Raw genomic sequence first — 23,193 nt, 5'->3', positions numbered from 1 at the left:
GAGAGGAGCTGGTACAGGGGCCAGTAGGTAAGTCTTTAAAACACTCTTTTGATAAACTCTGGCTTCACTAACTACGCTGTTGCTGCTTTGGTTTGTGTGTAGGGACTCTTCTCATGTTGCTGCAGAGGTTTGCTGTTATTTTCAGCAGCATTAGTGGTTAAAAAAGACCTTTGAATGCCTTCACCGTGCTGCCCCGAGCTAATCACTGTTAGTCCGGCTGTTAGCGACTCTCTGGGATTTCTCCGTTAATCGTTGTTACACAGAAAAAAATGTCTAAATGGTTTATTGGATGTATGTAAGTGCAGAAAAAGACCATGGGATGATTTTGCGCTGGAATAACACTTTAAATTAGATCATGACTTACTGTTACAATCGATTCTGAACAGGAAAATAAATTTTAGTACGAAAACCTGCTTTCTTTATATAACCAAGTATACAGCGTCATTAATACACGTCTGACATTTGCAACAAACCAAACTGCTTGAAAATTGGTTGAGAATGTAGCGAGAAATTATAATTTTTTTATAGCTAAACATGCATGAGGAGAAGCGACCCCCGTGTCCCAAGATGGCGGCTGCGTCGATGTATCCCTCCAGTTGCCAATGCAAAATCAACATGTATCATTTATATCTATGATGCAAGACTAGACAATAACCCATAATGCCCTGGTTCCCTTCTTTCTTTGAGTCATGTGTCAAAGGAACGTTTGGCCCTCAGCTGCCTCCGTAAAAAACCTCCTCGACCAATCAGGTGAAGAGGGATCTGTGCAGCGCCTGAGGGGAGGTCTGTGAGACTCAGCTCAGGGCAGAAAAGCTCTTTTTCCCCCGCACGCTTTCCCTCCCTCTCTTGATCTTCCTACAAACAGTGCAGTTGGTAGTTGAGTTTGGCCCCCAGTTTGGTTCCTGCCAGGTGTTTGTTGAACGCTTCGTCCATCTCTTCGCTCTGCTGCGGCGTGAAGTGGTTCCTCCAGTCCCCGACCTCGCCTGCACAGGGGTTCAAAATAAGACGCAGTTAAAGCCCCTGAGGTGTTTTCAGGTCTAAATTCAGTAAAATCAACACTCCCCAAGGATGTTCTGTTTTTTCAAAGCACCTTTTCTGAAGATGACGTTTCCCATAGCACCGTGGGAGTTGGCGGAGCTCTTCTTCATGGCGCTGAAGGTGCTCCCCTCCGTGATCTGCTGCACCTGAGCCTCCGTCAGGCTGAAGCCCAAGAAGGTGGTGATCTGACGGACGCCCTGGCTCAGGTCCTGCAGGACAGGAAACAGAACCAGAGCCGTTACAGACACACACAGATGAGGAGGTTTCTTAAGGGACTTTTCTAACCGGACTCCTCCAGATGGATTGATTCTCATGGTCTCAGCAGATCCATCTGAACTCTGGTTTGGAGATCTTTGGGGAAGGGGTGAAAATCCTGGTTTCTGATTGGATAAACCATCTGTCTATCACCAACATACGGGCTAAATCAACCAATCAGATGAGTGAAGCGTGTGACGTGCTAACAGCGTGAAGGCAAAGCTCAGAAAGGAAACAACATGTGGGTAAAGGAGATTTTCCCTTTGTGTTTAACGTGAATTTACGGATCAAAGGCCCAATTTCAGGAGCCCGGTCCATATTCAACAGAAGGATCCAGAGAACAAAGAGTTCGTGAGCGGCTAACAGAATTAGGGCTAGCGCTGTCTGAAAATGAGTCTTTAGATCCGGTCGGATTTGAAAGTGTCTCATCACTTAAATCCACCTCTAAACCAACACTGATTGGTTCAGTCGCTGGGCAAACTTCTTTTCTCTGTCACACGTTACCAGACTGATCTGAGACTAAAATACGTTGGAGCTCAGAGATCAAGATGGACTCACCAGGCTAGAAGTTAGCACCGTCCCTGTTCCCTCCACAAAAAGTGAACAGGATTTTTCCACAGAGTTTTGGATTATCGTATAAAACGGTTTATGATACTTACTGTTTAGGTCAGCAAGATAAACTTCACAAATGAACTCCACTTTTAAGGTTTTATGGAAGTCGCCAGAAGTAAGAAGCTAATGTAACAAACTACACTTACCCCCCAGGTTCCAACTGATGTCTCTTGTACGGTGTGACGACATTTGTAGTTTTATTTAGCCGCTCAGGAGCAACTCTAGGAGCCAAAACGCGTCCTAAAGTTTCCCATAGGAGCCAAAACGTGTCCTAAAGTGCCCTTTAAGATCCAAAACGTGTGCTAAAGTGCCCTCTTACAAAATTCGAACGTCACTAGCAGATCAAAGGCCCAAAGTCAGGAGCCCGGTTTAATTCAACAGAAGGATCCAGAGAACAAAGAGTTACTGAGTGGCTTGCTCCATAGCTGCTCATCTCATCCGTGGAAGCCTCCATGTTGTTTACACTCAACAGTCTCTTCTGTTTCACTTCAATCCACCAAAGAAACCAACGCTGATTGGTTCGATCGCTGGTCCATCTTCTTTTCTCTGTCACACGTTACCAAACTGATCTGAGACTAAAATACAATGTAGCTCAGAGATCAGGACGGACTCACGTGGCTTGGACTTTTGAGCATATGTAAAAATCAGTGTGTGGCCTCTGTACCTTTTTCAGCTCTTCATAGGTGACAATCATGATGGTGGGGTCGTCCATCCTCTTCTCCCAGGCCAAAGCGTGTTCAAAGTACGACCCCCAGGGAACTACACACACACACACGCACACGCACACACAGATCAGCCAACAGGGGCGATTCTAAGGCCATTAGGGGCTTGAATACTTTGCAAACAGACTTTGAGGGACAGCAGAGAAAAATCTGAGACGTCATTTGGGAACAAAACTTTTGACATTTGGAGCAATATTTGTGTTTTTCACCAATTGGATAGCGAGCAGTTGTGTAATCTTCTCAGAAACCCCCATATTAATACTACTACTACTACTACTACTACTACTACTACTACTACTACTACTACTAATAATAATAATAACAATAAAGTTTATTAGTATAACACCTTTCATACGTGAAATGCAGCCCAAAGTACTCTACAAAAAATAAATTAAGTGCACTAAGAATGGACATTAAAACAGTAAAATTTGTGCCAAATTATGAAGTTAAGATAAAAGATAAAACCCACAGATAAAAGTAAAACAAGCTAACAATAAAATACATCCTCACATGAATAAGACCCACTTGATAATGCAATAGAAATGAGAGTAAGGATTAAAAATAGAGAATAGAATTAAAGTTCAGTATAAATTGGGTAGAAATGAACAGGGTTAGTTAAAAACTAAAGTGAAGAGATAAGTTTTTAGCTTACTTTTAAAACATTATTGTGTAATAAAAGTAGGGACGTCGTCCATCCTCTGAATGACCTCGGTCTCTGCTTTGTGGTTTCAGACTGGACACGGCAGATTTGGTGTCGTTTGTGCCAACAGGTGGGGCTGTCGCAGCATCATGCAACTACAATTAGATGATGGATTTCTGTCCATCTGAGTATGTATGTATGACCGCCCTGCACATATCTCCAGAACTGTTCAGCCAATCGACTTCATAGCAAGGGAGCCAAGCAATCGGCCCTTTTCAAACGGACACACTTTAGCACGTGTTATGGCTCCTAGAGAGCACTTAAACACACTTTTAGGCTGCCATGAGGGCACTTAAACACGCGTTTGGGCTTTAAAATTGCACTATAGTCACACTTAAGGCAGGTGTGAAGCTGCAGAATTAATAGTCAAAAGTAGCTTGATAGTCATCCAAAGGGTTAGGCCAGAGAGCAGCAGATAAACAGGAGTAACAGAGAGTAAACAGAACTAATGAGGCGGGAACAGGTCAGGTGAGGTCAGGACAGGTTAGGTGAGGTTAGGTGAGGTGACGGCGGTAACAGGAGGGAGCGGCAGGATGTGAAATAATTGGACATTTACCACATGACAAGAAAACAAAGCAAGAGAATGTGAGTAAATATTTGCTGGGCTTGTGCCAACGGGAGCCTAAAAAGTGATGGTTAACCTCTGTACAGCTCTGTGATCTCTGGGCGCTGATTTAGCACTTTAGCTTTGCTCTTAGTTCATTACATTTATGTGCTTGTGGATTCAGATTTTACGTCACGTTACGCATTGTAACAAATTCTGCTGTAATACTTTAATATATATATATATATATATATATATATATATATATATATATACAAAATGAATGCCAGTTTTTTGCATGTACTTGTTTTATTATTACTAATCTATTTTTACATGATTTTTTCTATGTAGGAAAAGTTTTGTCCCTTAACTCAAGAATCACTTACTTTTTTAACTGTTAGTGGTGACATTCAAAGCATAATATGCATTGCATTCACAGCAGTTCTAGCTCCTAAAGAGCACTTTAGCACACATTAATGCTCCTGGAGGGCACTTTAGTACACGTTTAGCTCCTGGAGGGCACTTTAGCACGCGTTTTGGCTCTTTAAGGGCACTTTAGCACAGGTTAATGCTCCTGGAGGGCACTTTAGCACACGTTTTAGCTCCTCAAGGGCACTTTAGCACACGTTTTGGCTCCTAGAGGGCACTTAACACGTATTTTAGCTCCTTGAGGACACTTTAGCACAATGGGCTCCTTCCTTTGGGGTTGACTTTGGTAATCCACTGTAATGGACTTTACTATGAGAGGAGCTGGTACAGGGGCCAGTAGGTAAGTCTTTAACACATTTTAACAAACACTCTTTTAATAAACTCTAATAAACTATTTTCAGCAGCATTAGTGGTTAAAAAAGACCTTTGAATGCCTTCACCGTACTGCCCCGAGATAATCCCTGTTAGCCACGTCTGGCTGTTAGCGACTCACCCGGATTGCTACGTTATTTGTTGTTACACCAAAAAAAACTGTCTTGATGGCTTATTTGATGAATGTAAGTGCAGAAAAAGACCATGGGACGCTGATTTTTCACCAGAATTTCACTTTAAGTTTCTATTAAGGCACTTTACCACTGGCTTCACTTTTCAGACCTGGGTCTGAATATTTGAAAAGTGAAGATAAAGAACCAAAGGGTTATTAATGTCAAATGAACGACCCCTGCATGCCCTTTGAAACCATCGTGCGAGTGAGCAGCCGGTGCTTATTCAGTGAACACTGTCTGCAGACGTGTTCGGTAACATTTTGATGTGTGTGTGTCTTCTCACCGTCTCCACTCATGAAGCGGTGGTAGAAGGACTCCCAGGACTGCACGGACGGGAGGACCGGGTTGTTGTTGGAGAAATGATAAAAGGAGACCAGAGTGTCTTTAGGGTTCCTGAAAGTCACCAGCATCTGTACAACACACGACGACGCAGCAATAAATAAACAGTTCAGCCGCTGAACTGGAAACACACAGAAATCATTCAAGAATAAAAAAGAAAGGAACAGAAAGGAAAATCAAAACGGCACAAAAGAGAGAATGAGACATGAGGAAATACTTTTTTCATGTCTGATATAAACTTTGCTGTAAATATGATTAGAACAATATGATTAATATAAACTTAATTTAGTTTTCTTTGCATGGAAGGAAGCGGGGATGTTGTCAGGGTGCAGGTGAGTCCCCATAAACCTCGGGGAGGGAGTCTCGTCCAGGACCTGAGGGGAGAGCAGGACAGGTCAACTTTATTATTATTTATTACAATGTGCATATTCTTTTTTAGGCTTTTTCATCAGCCATTAGTCATTGACTGTGACAAAAATGAACCAACTCCTGAAATAAAAACGGTGATTTTTCATCACAAAACAGAGGAGTTGCTGATCTACCGCTGCCTCGATCAGTTAGTCAGTTTGGTAGTTCTGTTAGTTCCTCCTAACCCTTGTAAACGCCAAAGTCACACAATCACACACACAAACTAAAGGTGCGTTTCCACTATGGTCGAATACCCCCAATGAGGCGGGTCTTTCTCGCCAGAAGGCCCCTAATTTGCATGTGAGTCTCTCGAGTGGCCATTTGTTGGTGCTGTCGCTGAGCAGGGGCGTTTTTCTCCCCTGAGAGAAACCCTGTCGCTGATTGGATGTAGCTCTCAGCGGGATGTGACGTGTGGTCGTACAGACGCCACCACAACACGGCGAAGTAAAGTCACCACTTTTATCCAGTGGTGAAAAAGAACACAGCGCAGAAAATTATGTGTGCACGAGCATCTTAGCAGTGGCCGGGTTGGATTCTGACTTGTGGTCCTTTTGCTGCGTGCTCTCTCTCTCTCTCCCATTTTCTCACACACACACACACACACACACACACACACACACACACACACACACACACACACACACACACACAGAGTACTGCAAGCAGGGCGTAAGTCGACCCACTTTTACAGCACCTCAAATTTTTAAGGTGGAGTGTTTTCTTTCATGTTAATTGTACATAAGTTGACGTTGTGAATCATATGGGCCGCCTTAAATCACACTACAACTATTCTGTATTTCTCTTGAGGAAGAACGCGCCGCTGTAACACTGATCAGCTGATCCCCGGCGATCCAAACCCATTCAGAGTGATACGTCTCCTCCGGAGTCTCGTAAATCCCTGTGGGGCCTTTTTTTGTAATGGAAACACGCTGAGTGAACGGACATTTGAGAGGACGTGGCCTCAAACATTTTACCCTCATGGAAACACGCCTTATCCAATGGAGGCAGTGGTAGACCAGCAACTCCTGTGTTCTGTAATCTGTAAAATCACTGTTTTTGAAAACCGAGTCTGGTGGCTTTGAAGAGAGCACAGATAACGGCTTAATTTCTCCTCATCTAAGTTAAAACAGGACCGTCTAAAAGCAAGATAAAGCAGTAAAAACACTACGTTAAGTGTACACTTAAATTGCTGTTGAACTGTGGGAGCAAGGAAACATCTGTGCATGTTCACGGAGACCACTGCTTCACACCCACAGCAGCACATTTCTTATCTTCTGTGTCTCCTGTCTGCTTCTACAATCTACACCACCATCTACTGTGGGGGTCTGTGGAGAAACACCTTATACAACCACACTTCAAAACATCAGAACGATCCCTTTAAGGCAAGATGGTGGAAATATAAAATTTAAAAGACGATAGCATTGAAATAATCATGGCAAAATTTGCATCTGTCACACTAACTCTGTAAGAATGTATGAAGGAATATCCCAAACTGTTGAAACTATTCCTTTAATGTTATTTCTCTTTAACACGTAATTCATCAGACATCAGCTAACTATTCACACACACACACGCACACACACACACACGCACGCGCACACACACCAAGCCATGTGTTCCTGCACACTTCAAACAGGCGCAGCAACGAGGTTTCCAAGAATCGTTTAAAACACAAAGAACATCTGCATTTCTGTGTATCTTCTATATAATCTTTAAAGAATGTCGAGCGCGTTCTCTGATTGCACGTCTGTCTCTGATTAACATAATCCCGTCTTTCAGAACGACAGGAACGTCATCTGACATCCTTCAGTTTACTCAATGAGGTTTGGTTTCTCTTGTTTATAACAACGGTCCCAACACAGACAACACGCCGCTGTGTCCGAAGTAACAATGAACGATTCCTTTCGTTTCACACGGAGTCGTTATAGAAATATTAGTGAAGTTTTAATCAGATGTTGCAGTTATCACCTACAGCCCTGTGTTAGATCACATCTGATGATGGTGGTGACTGGACAGACTTTATCTCTGTCTGTCTGCACGCACATCTGTCTGTAACCTCAACATTATCTGACTACAGACACACGCAGCAGTGGCGGAGGTAGGACTCTGATCCTTTATTTGTACATGGATGGATTAGTGAACAGGCCTACGGGGAGCAGGCCCACACAAAACAAACACAAAGAGATGCTAAATTATCACAGACGTACACAAACAACTACAACAGGACTACAGAGATGCAAAACGACCACAAGGACGCGCATAAAAACCAAAACCAAACACAAACTGACAACAAACAACCACAAAAAAGATGCAAAGGGACTGAAGGTAGATGCAAAATAATCATAGAGAGGCAAAATTAACCACATAGAGGCATAAAACGACCATAAACATACACTAACTGACTATAAACAACACAAAACCTGCACAAAAAAGATGCAAAAGGAAAACCCAGAGTGGTGCAAACTAAAAAAAAATAAGCCTAGAAAGACCATAAAGAGACATGAAATGACCAAATAGAAACATAAAAGGACTAAAAGTGATTGCGAAATTACTTAATAGTTAGATACCAAACAATCACAAAGCTGCAAAACAACAAGGAGGTGAAAAAAAGGCCTAAAACGAGCACAAAAACACACTAAATGACTGAATAAAGACCCAAAATGACCAAAATCATACACTAACTGACTACAAACAACCTGAAAAAAGATGCAAAGGGACGGAAAGTAAATGCAAAACAATCACAGAGACACAAAACGACCAAAAACATACATGTGCCGACTACAAACAAGACAAAACCTGCACAAAAAAGATGCAAAATGACCACAAAATGAACCCAGAGTGGTGCAAACTAAGAAATAAGCCTAAAAAGACCGTATAGAAAAATAATACACAAAAAATAGATGCAAAACAATCACAAACCTGCAAAATGACACCAGGGAGGGGAAAAATGACTACAAACGACACAAAACCACCACAAAATAACATGCAGAATGAGCCCAGGGGGCCATTGCCTCATAATCCGTCCTTGATCATACCTACTGTACAAATACACACACACACACACACACACACACACACACACACACACACACACACACACACGGCGAATACCTTTACGACGTCTGGTCCAAAAAACTCGATCAGCGGAGGCATCCTGGATTCTATTTTCATTCCTGTGGCCTCTGAAATGATCTTTCTCACCACTCCCACCATCCAGTTAAAACCTACACACACACACACACACACACACACACACACACACACACACACACACATTATGACATGAATACTTTGCAATCCTTTTAAGCGCAGAGAATATTCCTGAGCAGTTTGAAACAGAAAACTCAGATACGTTGATATTCTACACGTAAATCATCACATCATCTTCTAAATTTCTCACTCGTACTGGAAAATTATCCGTAAGATTTCAGGGACCAAAATATAGAAAATTGTATCTCTATAGAGTTACAGAAGATGCTTCAAAAGCATCTGACTGCTGCTCTATAAATGTTGCACATGTCGTATTTGTTTTTACTCAGAGGTAATTTACCTGTTCAGGGGTCAATACAGTAAAAAATGACCCCCCCATACACACACACAATGGTAATTATCATTCTTCTTTCTTATCATATTTTGCGTTAAGTTAACCATCAATTCTATTTTCTATCGTTGTGTATTTTGAAATCTCAATAACTTTGTTAATTGTTTTATGGTGGAGGATTCAAATAAGCCCTTTGTTTTTGTTTTTTATCATTTGTCATTTTTGAAATTTATTTCTATGACTTTAAATTGTGCGAGCAACAGGATGTTTACAACGGCTCCGGGGATCTGCCTGTATTTAATAAACTCTTGAAGTTGGAAAAAAAGGCATAAAACCACCTCAAAGACACACCAAATGACCAAAATCATACACATACGGACTACAAACAACCACAAAAAAGATGCAAAGGGACGGAAAGTAAATGCAAAACAATCACAGAGACACAAAACGACCAAAAACATACACTAACTGACTACAAACGACAAAAAAAATTCACAAAAAAAGATGCAAAATGATTAAAAGAATGATACCAGGGTGGAGCAAACTAAAATAATAAGCCTAAAAAGACCATAAAGAGACACTAAATGACTGAAAAAAGACAATAAAGAGACATAAAATGAGAAAATAGAAACCTAAAATGACTAAAAGTAAATGAAAACAATCAGAGAGACACAAAAAAAACTGTCTTGAAGTTGCTCTGGCCCGGGCCATGTAGTACTTTTATAAATTAAGCATATACAGAAAAAATTACAAAAACTCAGTAAGATGACTAAATGACAAAATGACTAAAAATAGACATGAAGTGACCACAAAAACACACTAAATGCCTGAAAAAAAGACCCAAAATGACCAAAATCATACACTTACTGACTACAAACGACCACAAAAAAGATGCAAAACAATCACAGAGACACAAAAAACTGTCTGTATTAAATAAAGTCTTGAAGTTGCTCTGGCCCGGGCCATGTAGTACTTTTAATAATAATACTTACAATTAAGCATATACAGGCAAATTTACAAAAACTCAGTAAGTTATATCTTCTGAGAAATCTAAAAAACTGCCATCGTGGAGCGTCAAAACTGTCGGTATGTGACTCGTAGGGAACGGGGATGGGTTACAGTGGATCAGAAAGGTTGAATGCATCTGTGGTTTGCAGGAACAACAGCCAAGAACAGGGACGGGGTTCTTTTGTACGTTTTAGACTCTGCAGCTGCTGCAGCTCGTTGATTTCATCTGTTTCTCTCCGTCTCGTCTTTCCCTTTGGCAGCGAGCCGGCGTGCGACTCTGGATCCCAGTTAACAAGTCGTCCATAAACATCAGGAAGCCGTTTATGGACTGGATTATGACCCGTCAGGTTCCAGAGTTTCACTTCACTTCACTTTTTATTAGTCACAGGTTTGTAAAAAGAGCTAAAGAGGGGAATAAAAAGGGATAATCACTCTGTCTGTCAATCAATGTGCAAATGACTCACACCAGAAGAAATAAGAGTATTTAAAACACTGGAACCAGGATAAAAGAAGCACTAAATCCTCCTTGATGCTATAAAAACAATAAACCTTGTATAATATTTATAAAAATGCGTAGAAAATCTGATCAGGAGTTGCTTCAAAGTGCAAAAAGTGCCGATCACTCACAGTATCAGGAGTTCTCAACAGGGTTCTAATGGACTGAAACTTTAGGGCGCATTCCAACAATTATTTTTTACAGTTTTTAATATTTTTAATGTTTTTTTGTCGTGCAGAAAACAAACGACTCCTCCAGAACAACCTGCTGTGCGACATCGTTGCAACAATCTGTCAGATCAGTCACGTAAAAGATAAAATTCCTCGTCTTGACACTTGGGAATGCAAACAGGTTTCTCAAATATTCATCTATTTAAAGGACTTTTCTCTCACTTCCATTCAAACTGTTTCTTCTCCAGTTTTTGAAAAACCAGTCTTCGAGATCTCTGCCTCCAGGCTCCAGTATAATGCAGATGAATGGAATTTGCTTTATGGTGCCTGAACAGTTGAATATTAACAGAACTGCGGGAAAACAGTAATGCCTTTTAGGGCGCACTCACACTGTCCACCTGTATCGTGTCCAAACAGGTTTTACATCTAAAGTCTGGTTCCTTTGACCAGTGTGAGTGCAACCGTACCGCGTCTAGGAGCGGCCAGCTTGCCGTCCACGGCCCGTTTGGGAGAGGTGGGCTTTTGTAAAGCACGTTTGCACGTGTACGAGCACGAGGCCTACGGCGGTTCTCAGGTCATTTCCTGTGCGCCTGTTGGGACATAGAAAAAAGAAGGAGGGACCATGCGCGGACATTTCAAACAATGGCGGCGAAAGGTTCACGTTGGTGTGATGCGGAGGTGGAGTGTTTACTGCAGATTTGGTCGATGAAAAGATTCAAAAACAGTCGACAAGACGCACAAAAACTCCGAGGTCTACGGAGAGATCTGGAAACAAAGCCACGCATCGCCATGACGTCATCAATGCGTGTGACGTGTTACGGCGTGATGACGTATAGGCAGCAAGAAGCATTCTCCGAGGCCCAGGTAGTGTGGGTACAAACGGGCCTGGAGGGGGGGACAAGGACCCTAAAGCACGGGGCACGGGTCGGACGCACAGTGGGAGGGCGCCTTAAGAGGCTGTAGCAGCTACCAACGCTTTAATGTTTGGCGAGGAAAAACTCAGAGGGCTCCCTTGACCTTTGACCTCAACATATCTGAATGAAACAGGTTCGACTATGATCTTGAGACACTAGATGGTGTGAGTTCTGCTCATTCTCCGTATTCAACCTTTAACTAGGAGGCATTTTTGACCATTTTAAATCAATTCTCTAGTGGTAAGAAAGGGTTAAATTTAACACCAAACGGTATCTGCTGCAACATCGTATGAGATGTAACAGAGCATGAGAATGGCCTCCGTATACCCAAAGCTAGGCCATGGTGAAGGTTAAGTTTAGGCACCAAAACGACTTAAAAAAAGGTTGTGGTTTGGTTTTCGTACATGAATAAAGACGTGAATTACATGCGAGCTAAAGTGCATTATAGGTACAAACAGCTCCGTTGAAAACCTGTTATTTTGTGATCTAAAATGGAGTCAGGGGCCGGAAAGGAGGAGAAAAACAGCTTTAGAGACGCGTCGTGCAAAACACAGCAGTGAAAAAATATTACAGGCCAATAAACGGCAGCAGACCGTGAATATGAGAGCGTGGAGGTGAAGGACGGGTTAAACCGCCTCCGACTTCCTCCATACATCACAGAGCCGTCAGGAAGTCATTATCCGAGGCGGTCTGCTGCGTAACGCTGATTTAACCGTTTGTAACCGTCTTTTTAGATAAATGGCTGTGTTATCCTCGCGCGGGCCCCGGGCCAAACGGGGCCCCTGTGCGTGGAGACGTGGGACGGGTGTGTGTAGCGTGATCTAACATTCCTCCGAAGGCGACCGACTCGTCTGTCTTCGTGTCGTTGAAGCCGGTGTGTGTGTGTGTGCGTGCAAAAAGACTTTCAAAAGTAAACACAAACGCCAAAAGGAAAACATGTCACATTCCTGGAACGCACCGCGGCGACAGCAGGAATGTCACGCTTTTCTTCCTCTGCAAACCGCACTGTGAGCGCTTTGTGCTTTTAAAAGAAAGAGATTGGAAATGGCGTTGCATGGTGCGTTTAATCACCGATAAATCACCGTCACGTTCAGGCGCTGCACAGGATTCCTGCACAGCGATGTCAGTGAAGCGGCTTTTTCAGGGACAAGGCACGATGATAAAGTTTCTTATTGATCTCCCAACTCCAGCAGCCTTTGATTCATGACATTTGACTTACTGCTGATATTTTACTCCAGATAACAACATCTGGAGCTACTGTGTCATTCATTTAACACAGGGGTGTCAAACCCATCTTAGTTCAGGGGCCACAACAGCCCAATTTGATCTTAAGTGGTCCTGATCAGTAAAGTCCCAGCATAACCCCAAATACTACTGCCACAAAACAAAACACTATGGAGCCTCTTATAATCCTAAATATTATAAAATCTAGATTTAATAGGACATTTAAAGGTAAAATCCAAATTGAGTTTGGGACTCTTCTCATGCTGCTGCAGGGGTTTGCTGTTATTTTCAGCAGCATTAGTGGTTAAAAAAGACCTTTGAATCCCTTCAACGTACTGCCCCGAGCTAATCACTATTAGCCACGTCCGGCTGTTAGCAACTCTACCGGATTTCTCCGTTAATAGTTAAAAATAAAAACTGTTTCGATGGTTTATTTGTGCTAAAAAAGACCCTCGGATGATTTGGCGCCGGAATAACACTTTAAATGAAACGCAAAAGCTTAAACTGAATAAACAAAAGACGTCAAATTACCTTAAAAACGATGTGTTATTAAAAAACGCCTCCCTGACCCACAGGCTGGGAGCTCCTGCACATGTTTCAAATCATTCATCAGCTTTAAGGTCGACTCATACGTGCATTGACTTTTATAACGTTATCAACACGAGCCGATGAACCGAACGCCACTGTTGAGTCCAAGGAGCGACCTGATTCACTGCACCTTTGTGGGCCGTGTGAATGAAACATTTTCCACCCCTCAGACGTCTGTTTGTCCTCGAATGCACCGACAATGAAGCGTTTTCCAAACAGTCCCTGCTGTGCACCGCCACAAAAATGTAAATGAAGTGAACGAAGTGAAATGAGGTGAAACCAGCGGCCGCCTGGGAGGAAGGGAATCAGTCTAAACACCCATGATTGGCCGTAAAAGGGGGTCAGAGGTTCTGGGTCAATCGTTGGGTTAAAGACTGCAAAACTCACAGTGTGGTTTCATAAAAAGTTCTGGTACAAATGCTGCTTTGTCTCCCGCCTTCACCCGTCCGCTCGTTTCTTTCTCTCTCTCTCGTGCAGATGTTTGAGGCGAGCGCTGATTGAGCTTCACGCATGAGCTCCTCGGCTCAAGTGGAAATCATGAACCAACGCAAAGACTTGTTTTCCCCCTTTCTAAATATAAATGACTCAACGGTCTATGAAGTAAATATAAAGCTCCGTGAGCCGTTGATGTTTGTACTTTTACTGTTTTAAGATTTTGAATGTAGGAATAAAGTATTTCTACACGTTACATATCATACATATCACGCTGCTGCAGAGGTTTGGGGTTATTTTGAGCCGAATTAGTGGTTAAAAAAGACCTTTGAAGGTTCTCCTTTGTCCAGGTCACTTGGTTATTTCTCAGGTAGACGTTTCACCTCTCATCCAAGAGGCTTCATCAGTTCATCTGACCAGGCTGGACCCGGTCCCAGTGTGTTCAGATGCGATTGAAATATGCATGAACACACACACACACACACACACACACAAACACACACACACACACACACACACACACACACACACACACACACACACACGTTGCATCCTCAAGCAGACACGACTTTGTCTCATCCGTTTGGCAACTCTTATTCCCCTCAGTCCTTAGTTATCGTGGTTTTACACCAAGAAAGAAAACCGGCTTCACCACAAAACAAGGGGCCGGGAGAGTGGCTAACAGTGATTAGCTCGGGGCAGTACGGTGAAGGCATTCAAAGGTCTTTTTTTAACCACTAATGCTGCTGAAAATAACAGCAAACCTCTGCAGCAGCATGAGAAGAGTCCCTACACACAAAACAAAGCAGCAACAGCGTAGTTAGTGAAGCCAGAGTTTATTAAAGAGTGTTTAAAAGACTCACCTACTGGCCCCTGTACCAGCTCCTCTCATAGTAAAGTCCATTACAGTGGAAGGAGCCCACTGGTGCTTTGTTGTGTGTAGGGACTCTTCTCATGCTGCTGCAGAGGTTTGCTGTTACTTTCAGCAGCATTAGTGGTTAAAAAAGACCTTTGAATGCCTTCACCGTACTGCACCGAGCTTATCACTGTTAGCCACGTCCGCCTGTTAGCGACTCTCTGGAATTTCTCTGTTAATAGTTGTTACACGGAAAAAACTGACTCGATGACTTGTAAGTATGTAAGTGCCGAAAAAGACCCTGGGATGATTTTACGAATTTCACTTTGTCAGATGAATCAACAGAAACACATATTTTTGGAGCAGCACTGTGAATTATAACACACTTCTTCCACCTTGTGTTGTACAGTACATGTTCTAGTGTCATAGTTGAAGCTTGAGCACAGCCACTGTCGCAGTAACAGAATGTCCTGATCAAACGTCCGCAGAGGAAAGACATGAATGGAGGACAGGAGAGTCAGTTGTTAGGCGGAAAAACGGTCTCCATGGTTTATTTGATGACTGTGTTTGACGAAAAAACACCATGGGATGATTACACTTTAACATCACGACCGGTGAAGAGATGTCAAAGGTCAGAGGTCACAGATCAGAAGTTGGGTCGCAGTCACTCACCACATTTGGGGTAAGCCACCAGCATGATGTCGTCCTCTCTGGCCTCGATGTCCTGCAGAGCCTTCAGGTTGCCCTCGGGGCACATGAGGCGCGGGTACAACACCCCGTTGTACCTGTACAGCTTCTCCTCGTCGCCGATCTCCTTCGCCATCTGCAGCCTCGACTGCACGTCAGTCATGAAGGCTTTGGTATTCATCCTGCTTCAGAACAGTGTGCGTGTGTGTATGTGTGTGTGTGGCTGATCAGAAATTAAGAGGCGAAGAATTCAGCTTTACAGAAAACACGCACAAAAAGAGTGTAAATAAAGGAAAAAGAGTGTGGAAGGAAGAGGAGCTGCTTTCTGTGCAGCTGAGCGTCCATTCACTGCACTGAGAGAGAGAGAGAGGGTGTGTGTGTATGTGTAGTAAAAGGAGGTGGAGGCACCAGGCACCTCCTCCTTTTACTACACACACACCCACACATGCAGGAGAATGTGTGTGTTTGTGGAGATATGACTGATGGGAGATGCCTGTACAATGTTCACCAGAGGGGAGGTACATGCTGAAAGACAGTCTGCAGACACGCACACACGCACACACACACACACACACAATAAGATCAGTTGTAACCCTCGTTTTTTTTTCACTAAACGTTTATTTGTGCAGCTCTCTGGTTGGACTTCGGCGGTGTTCGCAGCAGCAGCTCGCCATGATCCCTCCTGAAGACGAGGAAAAACTCCTCCACATAAATGTCAGATGTGTGGAGGGATAAGGGAGGAAGCGTTAACGCCTGATCCCACTTCCTCAGACGGTTTGTTGGGTGCAATAAAGTGAACTGAAAGTCGATCTTTGTTCCTCAGTGTGTCCGTTGTGTTTGTGTGCACAGCAGGGTTTAAAGAACAGAACAATCCTCTGCCTGTGCTCCTCACATTACTGCGTTTGCTCTTCCATCGTCAGGACAGAGGTTATGGTCAGAGGCGGGCTCGAGCACCTGGAGGCCCGTTTAAGAGCTCAGGTGGGGCCGGGCGGGCGAACCCCGGCTTTAATGGAACAATTTGAGCTGTTTCTGACAAAACTCATTTTGGAGTCGGACAGAAATTCAGCTTTGCGTTTGCTGTGCAGCGTTCAGTCATTGATGATGAGTGACTGGTACATCGTTAACTGTTGAAATCCAGAACGGTCTGCAGGGGCGGATATATTTTCTATTTTACACGTACAATGTGTTCAGCCATCCGTGAGGAACTCGGAGAAGAGCCGCTGCTCCTTTGTGTTGAAAGGAGCCAGTTGAGGTGGTTCAGGATCATCTGGTAAGGATGAACCCTGGGCGCCTCCCTAGGGAGGTGTTCCAGGCACGTCCAGCTGGGAGGAGGCCTCGGGGAAGACCCAGGACCAGGTGGAGAGATTAGATCTCCACACTGGCCTGGGAACGCCTCAGGATCCCCCAGTTAGAGCTGGTTAATGTGGCCCGGGAAAGGGAAGTTTGGGGTCCCCTGCTGGAGCTGCTGCCCCCGCGACCCGACCCCGGATAAGAGGCTGAAGATGAGATGAGATGAGATGTTCAGTGTATTTTTGAAAGGGGCCGTAAGACAAAGAGAAAATACGAGTTTCGGTTCAGAGTGGAGCTCAAAAACAGCTCTTGCGGTTCTGCAACTGGGAGTATTTATTGTGTGCGTTCACATTAATCTCCATGTGGAAACAAGTCCATCCCATCATTGACGGGATCTTCTGACACACCACAACGAGCTGCATCCATTAATTTCACTGTTTACAGCCTGAACAGTGCACATTCACATTTGATCATTGGACAGATCGACACACACACACACACACACACACACACACACACACACACACACACACACACACACACACACACACACACACACACACACACACACACACACACACACACACACACACACACACACACACACACACACACACACACACACACACACAGAGGGTCGAGGATGGAGCCAGATGTTTATGGCAGATTTATAAGCTGCACTTTTTTCATGCACACAGTTTTGTACGGTAATTATCAGCGTGCTCGTGTCGCATGTTGTGTTTATCTGAGGGGGAACAAATGTGTCAGGAAACAGATCCAGGGTCTGATCGTGGCGCCGGGCCAGATGGAGAGCGTACAGTTACACTGCCGTCTGCACCACTTCCTCCTCCGAACAAAGAAATCGCTCTCTCTGACTTTCTATCGTTCCTCTCGTTCTCACCCTCCCTTTTCCTTCGTCCTCTCTCTCTCTCTCTCTCTCTGTCTCTCTCTCTGTACATTTCACTGTCGTTCGCTCGGGGCCCCACTGAGCTTAGTGTCTCATATATACTATCACTAGTCTAATAAACTATACATTTGTAGCCATAAAAACACCATCAGTGGTGTGTCTCTCTGTATCGTAGCTGCTATTGCTGCTACTCATCATTGATCATGTTTGACATAATTATGATCATTTTCATAATCTATCACCTAATCTATCATCTTAGCTGTGCTTGTTTCTTCTATTCTGCTGTATTAACTGTTATAACATATGAGTCATATTCACATTACTATAGATACTGTTACTCTTTGGTTGCTTGCATCTCTGGGAGTGTGTGTTTGTCTCTCTCTGTCCATCTGTCCGTCTTTTCTCTCTCTCTCTCCTTCTCTTCCTCTCTCCGGTGCAGACAGATGTGCGTCCTCCACAGAGCTGGGTCTGTCTGACGTTCCTGTCTGTTATAGTGAAGGTTTTCAACGCCACCGTACTCTACGGGGGAATTGTTGGGTCTATTTAAATCATAAATAAGTCATAGAGTGTGGTCTTTACCTACTCTGTAAAGTGTCCTGAGATCACTTGGCACTATAGATAAAATTGAATTGAATTGACAAACTGTTGCACACAAAAATCTCCATTCACAGCAGGGCAAATGAGCAACTACATTTGAAATATGCCTGAACACACACACACACACACTTTCTCTTCTTTCTCTGGTACTTTTTATGAACACATTTTGAAGCCCTGCCGTCTCACTGCACACTTCTCCATTTAAACAGGTCACTGCTCAAGCTGTAAAATGCTTACATGTATTTATTTATTTATTTTAATTGTGTTATAGTGTTTGGGACAAAACAAACATGAACCGGTCCTGCCCCTGACACAGTCAAGTCCCTCCTCCTCGTGTCGACCATCGAGGGAATTATGAGCAAACACAAAGACTTTTGCTCCCGTCTCATCACCGCAGCACGTCACATCACTTCATGGTTTTGTTTTCTGAAATATGGAAGTGAATGTTTAACGTGTGTGTGTTTGGAAATGTTTCTTAAGAACCGCTCATCAATCAACTTCATACTTGACACTTTACACACACACACACAGAGATTCCCTCTTTTACAGTGAGATGATGCTTCTGCAGCGCCACCTCTTGGCCAAATGGCACCAAATCTGCCCTTCCCACTCATTGGTCCACTCACGCATCATTTCTGTTTCCCTGAGTTTATTTTGTTCATATTTTTCTAGAATTTATTGTTTCTTATTGATGCTTCTTCTATGTTTGTTGTCCACTTTGCTGCTGTAATAAATAATAGTGATTTCCCCGTCGTGGGACTAATAAAGGAATAAATTATCTTATCTTAATAAAATATTATTAGTAGTTTTATTTTTGCCATTCAAAAATTATAATATTTGTTTATATATAGTTTTAATTTGTTAGTAGTTTTTTTGCCATTCATAAATTATGTTTTTTATTAGATGTTTTATCAGAAACGGAATCAGAAAACCTTTAATGTCCCGCAGATGGGGAAATTCTTTTGTCACAGCAAAATAAGCAATAAAGTTAAATTTAAAAAGGGAAGAAATAGAAATAGACATATGTACATATTCACATGATGTAGTGCAGTTGTTCTTGTTTTGTTTGTTTGTAATAAAATAATATGGAATGAATAAATATGAGTAAATAATCAAACAGAAGTGACCATAGTTCAGGCATATTGCACAGTGCAGGGTACAGGATGAGGTCAATAGTCTATTGGGAGCAGTGCTGATTGTATTTTTGCCATTCATAAATTGTAATATTTTTATTAGTAATTTTATTTTATCAGTAATTTTATTAACTATTCATAGATTATACATTTGTTTATTATTAGTTTTATTTTTGCCATTCATAAATTATAATATTTTTTATTAGAAGTTTGATTTGTGCCATTCATAAACTATAGTATTTTTTTTTATTTGCTGGTTTATTTGATTAGTATTTGAATTTTTGCCATTCATAAATTATAGTATTGTTTATTAGTATTTTTGTTTTTGCCATTCATAAATATATATAAATGATTATATCTTGTAATTAGTAGTTTTATTTTATTAGTAGTTTTATTTTTTCATTCATAAATTATAGTATTTTTTATTACTAGTTTTATTTTATTAGTATTTCTATTATTACCATTCATAAATTATAGTATTTTTTATTACTAGTTTTATTTTATTAGTATTTCTATTATTACCATTCATAAATTATATATTTTTATTATTTGTTTTTTTTTGCTATTCATAAATTATAGTATTATTTATTAGTATTTTTATTATTACCATTCATAAATTATATATTTTTTTATTATTAGTTTTGTTTTTGCCATTCATAAATTATAGTATTATTTATTAGTATTTTTATTATTACCATTCATAAATTATGTATTTCATTATTAGTTTTGTTTTTGCCATTCATAAATTATAGTATTATTTATTAGTATTTTTATTTTTGCCATTCATAAATTATATATTTCATTATTAGTTTTATTTTTGCCATTCATAAATTATAGTATTATTTATTAGTATTTTTATTTTTGCCATTCGTAAATTATAGTATTTTGTAATTAGTAGTTTTATTTTTATTATTAGTTTTATTTTTGCCATTCATAAATATGTATAAATGATGTTATTTGGGCTGCGCTGTTCTTCCACGGCCTCATTTGAACAGATGTATAAATCACATGGAGATCGCAGTTGCTCGGTGATTTCACTCCGTGGTGGTTTATAGATCTGTGGTCTGACGCATGCGCCGTGCAGCCAAACGGCAAAGACTCCTGGGTACAGGAAGTCCAAAATGGCGATGGACGGAATGATGTCCACGTCCTCGGGTCTGTCTTACCACAGTGCCGGGGACTTTTACCCCAGAAAGTTCGGCTCCAAGCCGGACGTGGTTCCGTCCGGCGTCACCGAGAGGAAAGTGGGCCCGCTGGATAAACCTGACATGGTGTCGGTGGACGTCATCAACGTCAATGATTCAGGTTTGTTATGCTAACAGGCTAACGGCTCGAGCTAACAGCTGCTTCTGAGTTCAGCTGTGACGCTTAGCGGAGTTTTTTCAAGTTAATTTAGTTTATACAGCTGATTAAACGGTAATTCACACATTAACGGTGTCTTTAACGGTCCGTGTGAGTCACTTTAGGGCTGTTAACGTGCGTCTGTTCGGTTTGTTGACGTTAACGTGAGCTAATCCAGCAGCTAACAGTTACAGAGAACCAACTGTTAACGTCTACATTAACGGTTAAACGGCTGTTAACGGCTGTCGCGAGCACAACGCAATCTGTAACGGACCTTAATTATTGGCCTTGATTAATTCCTGGAGTTTGTCCGAGGGAAACTGTAAGAAAACATAAAATGTAAGCAAGTAAATTAACTACTGGTGTAGTTTTCTCTATGTTTATATGTATTAAGATCCCCATTAGCATCTGTCTTAAACAGTTGCTACTCTTCCTGGGGTCTAAAACTGTCATGTTTTTTGCTTGTTTGCAACATTGTCACAAGGTAAATGTCCCTAATCTAAGTTGTTAAAAAGATGTAATAATGGTAATCATAATAATAACTAAACTAAGCAGATGTGCCTGCCTGATAATAGGCTCAACCTGCTCATGTGTTGGTCTACCTACGTAGTTGAAATACCTTTTTAAATATAACCCATAAAATGCACTTTGTCACTAATCAAAAAGTGTGTGTGTGTGTGTGTGTGTGTGTGTGTGTGTGTGTGTGTGTGTGTGTGTGTGTGTGTGTGTGTGTGTGTGCGCGTGTGCGCGCGTGTGAGAGAGAGAGAGAGAGAGAGAGAGCACCCGTATCCTCTAATAGAAATGATGGACACACCTGCAGAAAGAAAGAAAACACTGATTATTGTTCATCTGCACCAACACACAGAACCCTTTAATGATTATCAGACGGACTAACGTTCAGCTTGTGTTTTTCCACAGAAGTCCACTTGCACAGGAAGAAGCATGAACAGGACACTTACGTCTTGGTGAGTGTCTCGGTTTTGTTTGTTTTTGTTTTTTTTAAGGCGGCTTTATCCATTAGCTGAGCTTCAGGGATTACTTTTCAGTTCCTCCCCTTGGGGTCAATACAGATTGGAGTTGTTGTGATTCACAGAGAGAAGAGTTGTTTTCATAAAATAAATATGAGTAAAGGAAGGGAGTCTCTTTAGCGCGCACTCCCACTGTGCCTCCGTCCCGTGCCCCGTGCTTTAGGGTCCTTGTCCCCCCCTCCAGGCCCGTTTGTACTCACACTACCTGGGCCTCGGAGAATGCTTCTTGCTGCCTATACGTCATCACGCCGTAACACGTCACACGCATTGATGACATCATGGCGATGCGTGGCTTTGTTTCCAGATCTTTCCGTAGACCTCAGAGTTTTTGTGCATCTTGTCGACTGTTTTTGAATCTTTTCATCGACCAAATCTGCAGTAAACACTCCACCTCCGCATCACACCAACGTGAACCTTTTACCGCCATTGTTTTAAATGTCCGTGCATGGTCCCTCCTTCTTTTCTCTATGTCCCAACAGGCGCACAGGAAATGACGTCTGAACCGCCGTAGGCCTCGTGCTCGTGCTCGTACACGTGCTCACGCTCGTGCTTGTACATGTGCAAACGTGCTTTACAAAAGAGAAGTGGTACGGTTTCACTCACACTGGTCAAACGAACCAGACTTTAGCCGTGAAACGTGCTTGAGCACGGTACGGATGGACAGTGTGAGTGCGCCCTCACTCTTTGGTTCAGTGTCATCTCAGTTGAGGCACACACCGTTTCTTAATCCTCCTGGTTCAGATGCAGGCTTTAGTTTAATTAACTGTTTAAAAACGCCAGTATTTAACATGAGCACACCTCAGGACTGTGGGAAGACGTTTATAAGTCCAGACGTTTGATTCAATCACACTAATTAGACTGGTGGTTGACCGATAAATCGGAATGGCAGGAAGTTGTATTAAAGTCTTTTGTTGTAAGGTAATTTGTTAAGGAAAATCCCTAGAAAGACTTTGGGGTTTCTCTAGAAAATGTAAGAAAAGGAAGGCAAGTTCTTCTTCTGCAGTGCTTTTAATGTGTTTTTACGGTTTTCAGTTTGTATTTAAAGCTTTGTTTGGTCTGTTGGGGGTTTAAAAAGGTGGGTTACTTTGCTCTGCCTGTACTTAAAAACAGGGTGGGACGTTATCAGCCATCAAAATGCTGTAAAAAGTTCATTTGATAACTTTCTTATTGTGGAGGACACTTGTACGTCTTTTAAAACAAACTGTTTACCTCATGCAAAGAGACTGCATGGTTTATGAATCATCTGCAGATAATATGGTAGATTGTTCTGGATCTGGTCGTCGCCCTGAACCTTAAAATCCTCTTTGAAATAAGAAGTTCTGCAGGATCCGGTGTTATACACAGACACAACACTTGGTGGCAGTGCAGGTCACACTTTGCCTCCTCCTG

The 23,193-nt window shown here is 42.1% G+C and overlaps 2 protein-coding genes across 2 annotated transcripts in view; one reads left to right on the top strand and one right to left on the bottom strand.

Moving 5' to 3' along the window:
- Nucleotides 1–293: 293 nt before the first annotated feature.
- sult6b1 (sulfotransferase family, cytosolic, 6b, member 1) lies at nucleotides 294–15,847 on the bottom strand. The gene is made up of 7 exons (XM_083922563.1): nucleotides 15,494–15,847; nucleotides 8,704–8,816; nucleotides 5,469–5,558; nucleotides 5,129–5,255; nucleotides 2,570–2,664; nucleotides 1,091–1,247; nucleotides 294–983 (listed from the first exon to the last, which is right to left on the bottom strand). The coding sequence occupies exons 1-7, from the start codon at nucleotides 15,687–15,689 to the stop codon at nucleotides 856–858; spliced, it is 906 nt and encodes a 301-aa protein (XP_083778689.1). The 5' UTR covers nucleotides 15,690–15,847; the 3' UTR covers nucleotides 294–855.
- Nucleotides 15,848–20,556: 4,709 nt separating this feature from the next.
- The window catches only part of slc30a6 (solute carrier family 30 member 6), a gene marked incomplete at its 5' end in the record, with an annotated part of 59,607 nt that continues 56,970 nt past the window's right edge, over nucleotides 20,557–23,193 (top strand). The window contains 2 exons of the mRNA XM_083922731.1: nucleotides 20,557–20,740; nucleotides 21,695–21,741. Coding sequence (XP_083778857.1) covers nucleotides 20,557–20,740; nucleotides 21,695–21,741 — 231 coding nt within the window. The remainder of the gene's footprint in view (nucleotides 20,741–21,694; nucleotides 21,742–23,193) is intronic.

Source organism: Echiichthys vipera, assembly GCF_963691815.1.
Source record: "Echiichthys vipera genome assembly, chromosome: 11".
NCBI classification, from domain to species: Eukaryota; Metazoa; Chordata; class Actinopteri; order Perciformes; family Trachinidae; genus Echiichthys; species Echiichthys vipera.
The sequence above is the reverse complement of the archived record's forward strand: the minus strand, read 5'-3'. Positions and strand labels throughout refer to the sequence as shown.

What these genes read in the sequence shown, in the direction of transcription:
- sult6b1 (XM_083922563.1), bottom strand. Translation starts at nt 15,689, where the DNA reads ATGAATACCAAAGCCTTCATGACTGACGTGCAGTCGAGGCTGCAGATG. An exon ending in TCCATGCAAAGAAAACTAAA is followed by an intron (nt 5,256 to 5,468) that starts TTAAGTTTATAT and finishes TGTGTTGTACAG; the next exon opens with ATGCTGGTGACTTTCAGGAA. An exon ending in CCTATGAAGAGCTGAAAAAG is followed by an intron (nt 1,248 to 2,569) that starts GTACAGAGGCCA and finishes CCTGTCCTGCAG; the next exon opens with GACCTGAGCCAGGGCGTCCG.